The following is a 5,000-nucleotide window of genomic DNA, read 5'->3' as shown; positions in this document are numbered from 1 at the left end:
AGTGACAATCAGTGTAGTGACCATCAGTGTAGTGATCATTAGTGTAGTGACTATCGGTGTAATGATCATCAATGTAGTGATCATCAGTATAGTGACCATCAATGTAGTGATCATCAGTGTAGTGATCATCAGCGTAGTCAGTGATCATCCAGTGTAGTGACCATCAGTGTAGTGATCATCGGTGTAATGATAATCGATGTAGTGATCATCAGTATAGTGACCATCGATGTAGTGATCATCAGTGTAGTGACCATCGGTGTAATGATAATCGATGTAGTGATCATCAGTATAGTCAAAACATCAAAACATTATAAACTCACTGTGTTGAACTAATCATTATACTTAAATAAAAAAATAAAAAACACATACCAGTGTCTCCCAGCGAAAGATGTTGCTATAGAAACAGATCCAGTTCTCGGAGAGGTAGAGGCGACCCTGCAACAGGATGTCCCTCTGCAGAGCACAGGAGTAGTCTGCATAGATCAAAGGTCAAGGGTCAAATCTCAAAGTTTCTATGGCAGGGGTAGCATACATGGGTTTAGAACCACATCAAGTAATTCACCACTGAGCATGCAGAGTCCAGATAGAGCTAAGCTGTGTGTGTGTGTGTGTGTGTGTGTGTGTGTGTGTGTGTGTGTGTGTGTGTGTGTGTGTGTGTGTGTGTGTGTATGTGTGTGTGTGTGTGTGTGCATCTTGGTGCAGAACCTACCAACGATGAGTCGCTCCGTATCTGGAAGCTGCTTAAAGAGCTTCCGGAAGTCCTCATTTCGCTGCTTGTAGGTGGGACTAAGAACCTGCATTAAACATGGAGCAGGAGGTAAGGACACACACACATGCATGCACAGACACACACACACACACACACACACACACATACATGTGTGCGCAAACACGTGTGCGCATGCACGCACGCACACACACACACACACACACACACACACACACACACACACACACACACACACACACACATACACAAACGTGTGCACACACACACACACACACACACACACACACACACACACACACACACACACACACACACACACAACACCACACACACATGCACACACAAACACGCATGCATGCACATACCACCCACGCACACTCACAAAGATACTGCCCCCCCCCCTCCCCCGGGCAACAAGATCCGAAAACCAGTGGTAACGCGTTAAAGAAAATACCCATATCATTTAACAGGACTACTCTTGGGCAATCAGTGTGAAGGAGTTGTCATGGTCACTGTGGAATACTGCCTGCGGGCGTTACTAAGGAAACACAAGTCTGTCAATGGTCATCACTGGACAACGCCCTGAAGCAAAAAGACCAAATAAGACTTGTGTCCACTGGAGCAGGTGAAGGGTGCAGCGTTATCAATCACACACACACAACACACACACACACACACACACACACACACACACACACACACACACACACACACACACACACACACACTCACACACTCACACACACTCACACTCACACTCACACACAATAGGCAGGCACTTTAAAATCCTGAGGGCATAGAGAGTGTTGAATTTCTCACAGTTGCTATGCAGGCCCTCAACCCCCCACACTGTCACCGTCACCGATCTGCCCTCCTTCATAAAACACCAGCTAACACCCCAAACAGCAGGTCCCAGGGTTTATAAACATCTAAATGGTAATAAACCCTCCACTTCATCAACATTGCCTAAACCTCTCAGAATAGTGACACCCCATCCAATACTACACAGGAGGCTCTTCAAAGCCCACTCAATTCCCACACAAATGCTACTCAAACACCACTCAAATGCCACTCAAACACTCTTCAATACACCAGCAAGCAAAATGGTGGCTTAGCCTGACCTCCGCCACTCCTCCACCACCATCTATAATACCTCCAACCACAACTATACAACTCACAGCAGGTATGTCCTCATCTTTGTCCTCGTCCTCATCCTCCTCCTCTTCCCACACCTGGCTCTCTGTGGAGGTCCAGGACCATCCCTCGTCCCAGGACGAGCCATGCAGCAGCCACCCAGCCAGGGCCTCCTCCAGCTCCAGCAGGTCCCCCCACTCCCCCCCTGGAGTTCTCCCGTCTCCCACTCATCACCCAGACCCACCACCACCCGAGCTTGGCACCCCAACAGTCCAAGGTCAAGTGCCCAGTGTAATTTAGGTTGTTGGAAAGTTTGTGCTGAAGAGTCCCGCAGGAGTTCAGCTCCACCTGATCTCACAGGAGCGTTAAGAAGATACACTTCTGGGAGCCGTCTACGTTTTAGGTCTGTGCTGACGAGTGCCTCATGATTGCAGTGTTTGTCACACCCAGCCTCCTACACACACACACACACACACACACACACACCACACACACACACACACACACACACACACACACACACACACACACACACACACACACACACACACACACTGCCCTATAGTAACCCTAGCACACAGATCTGTTATTATGCTGGAGTCAGTTCTAGTTTGTTTATCTTCTTGCTGGATAAGTGTGTGTGCCCAGTAGTGCCAAGGTCCTTCACACCAATGCTGGGCTGGAAAAAGCCAAAGGTAGACGAGGGTCTCCTGTCTATAAGCCTGCTGCTTTGACCCTCTGTCATCCAGAGTTTGTCTTTCTCTCCCAGTCTCTCTCCATCCCTCTCTCTCTCTTTCTCTCTTTCTGTTCCTGTCTCTCAACAGAAGCCGCAGATAATGAGGAGTCTCCAGCAGAAACTTCACAGGCTGCCTCCTGGGCGCTGACGTCTCCTCTCTTCTCTAGCAGTGCTCTGCTCTCCTCTCCAGCCTCCAGGGTGATGGAGAGCTGGCACCTCAGAGATTCTCCTTCAGTTCTCACTGCCTGTCCTCACAGCAGACGGGTGCATCCTCCAGTGCAGCCCAGAGACATGTAGGAGTCACATGTGAGAGTCACCCACCCTATCTTATCGCTTATCAGATTGTGCCAGTCTGTGCCAGGCACTTTCAGACACTTCCCTTAACACGCCTTCCATCCACTCTGACACCCCATCCTCCTAAACACGCCTTCCGTCCACACTCACCACGTCCTGCTCTTGGTGGGTGGTGTGCAAAGATCACCAAATATAGTCACATGATCTCTGCCCCTCCCCGTGAGGATGACAGACTCCACTGATGGGAGAACCCTGTGAAATCTCATGCTCTCTATCTCATTGCATCTCTCTGTCTCTCTCTCTCTCTCTTTGTCTCTCACTCTTTCACATCAAATCAAATGTGTGTATGATTAAAATACAAATGAATAAGAGTTATATAGAGGATAGACAATAAAACCATAAATGTACACAAACAAACAAAATAACAACACACCAAAAACTGTAGAACATCAGACTGAACCAAAATGGAATACACTGAAGTAAAAAAATGCTAACTAAGATAAGGACATCAGATTTGCTTCTCTCTTGTTCTTTCTCTGTCTCTCTATCCTTCTGTCTGTCTCCCTCTCTGTCTTTCTCTTCTTGTCTCTTTCTCTCTTGCCATCTATCTATCTCTCCCTCTGTCTGTCGCTCCCTGATTGTCTTTCTTTCTCTGTCTCTCTCCCTTTCCCTCATGTTCTCTGAGAGAAGAGGTCTTGTGGAACAACTGAAGATGTGTATGTGTGTGTGTGTGTGTGTGTGTGTGTGTGTGTGTGTGTGGTGTGTGTGTGTGTGTGTGTGTGTGTATGTGTGTGTCCTTTCACAGGTGAACATGTAAAGTTAGTTAGCCATTAACTACCAGGGAAAACAATAAGAGCTTTTGGTGGCTGATACTAAGAGGGGCAGACAAGACAATCCAACTTTGCAGACAAGTCCAATACTACCAGATGGCAGAGTAACAAATGTGGTCTTAAGGACTATTTCACTGGGGTACAGGGCTATTCCATTAGGGCACATGGCTATTATTCTGGGAGACAGAGCTATTCTACTGGGATACAGGGCTATTCTACTGGGGGACAGGGCTATTCCATTAGGGCACAGGGCTATTATTCTGGGAGACAGAGCTATTCTACTGGGATACAGGGCTATTCTACTGGGATACAGGGCTATTCCACTGGGGCACAGGGCTATTCTACTGGGGGACAGGGCTATTCTACTGGGGGACAGGGCTATTCTACTGGGAGACAGGGCTATTCCATTAGGGCACAGGGCTATTATTCTGGGAGACAGGGCTATTCTACTGGGATACAGGGCTATTCTACTGGGATACAGGGCTATTCCACTGGGGCACAGGGCTATTCTACTGGGGGACAGGGCTATTCTACTGGGGGACAGGGCTATTCTACTGGGAGACAGGGCTATTCTACTGGGAGACAGGGCTATTCTACTGGGAGACAGGGCTATTCTACTGGGGTACAGGGCTATTCCACTGGGATACAGGGCTATTCTACTGGGATACAGGGCTATTCCACTGGGGCACAGGGCTATTCTACTGGGGGACAGGGCTATTCTACTGGGGGACAGGGCTATTCTACTGGGGGACAGGGCTATTCTATTGGGAGACAGGGCTATTCTACTGGGGGACAGGGCTATTCTACTGGGATACAGGGCTATTCCACTGGGGCACAGGGCTATTCTACTGGGGGACAGGGCTATTCTACTGGGAGACAGGGCTATTCTACTGGGAGACAGGGCTATTCTACTAGGATACAGGGCTATTCCACTGGGGGACAGGGCTATTCTACTGGGAGACAGGGCTATTCTACTGGGATACAGGGCTATTCCACTGGGAGACAGGGCTATTCTACTGGGGGACAGGGCTATTCTACTGGGAGACAGGGCTATTCTACTGGGATACAGGGCTATTGCACTGGGATACAGGGCTATTCTACTGGGATACAGGGCTATTCCACTGGGGCACATGGCTATTCTACTGGGGGACAGGGCTATTCTACTGGGAGACAGGGCTATTCTACTGGGAGACAAATCTATTCTACTGGGATACAGGGCTATTCCACTGGGGGACAGGGCTATTCTACTAGGGGACAGGGCTATTCCACTAGGGGA

At 48.8% G+C, this 5,000-nt stretch overlaps 1 protein-coding gene across 1 annotated transcript in view; it reads right to left on the bottom strand.

Annotated features, from left to right (window-relative positions):
- LOC143500490 (protein Aster-B-like) overlaps nucleotides 1-5,000 on the bottom strand; it is a 27,770-nt gene that overhangs the window by 11,785 nt on the left and 10,985 nt on the right. Inside the window, exons 5-6 of the mRNA XM_076994643.1 lie at nucleotides 710-794; nucleotides 370-473 (exon numbers count right to left, since the gene is read on the bottom strand). Of these exons, the coding sequence (XP_076850758.1) occupies nucleotides 370-473; nucleotides 710-794 (189 nt within the window). The remainder of the gene's footprint in view (nucleotides 1-369; nucleotides 474-709; nucleotides 795-5,000) is intronic.

This window comes from Brachyhypopomus gauderio, chromosome 2 (assembly GCF_052324685.1).
Source record: "Brachyhypopomus gauderio isolate BG-103 chromosome 2, BGAUD_0.2, whole genome shotgun sequence".
In the NCBI taxonomy this organism is placed as follows: Eukaryota; Metazoa; Chordata; class Actinopteri; order Gymnotiformes; family Hypopomidae; genus Brachyhypopomus; species Brachyhypopomus gauderio.
Note: the sequence above shows the minus strand (reverse complement) of the source record. Positions and strands in the feature narration are given on the sequence as shown.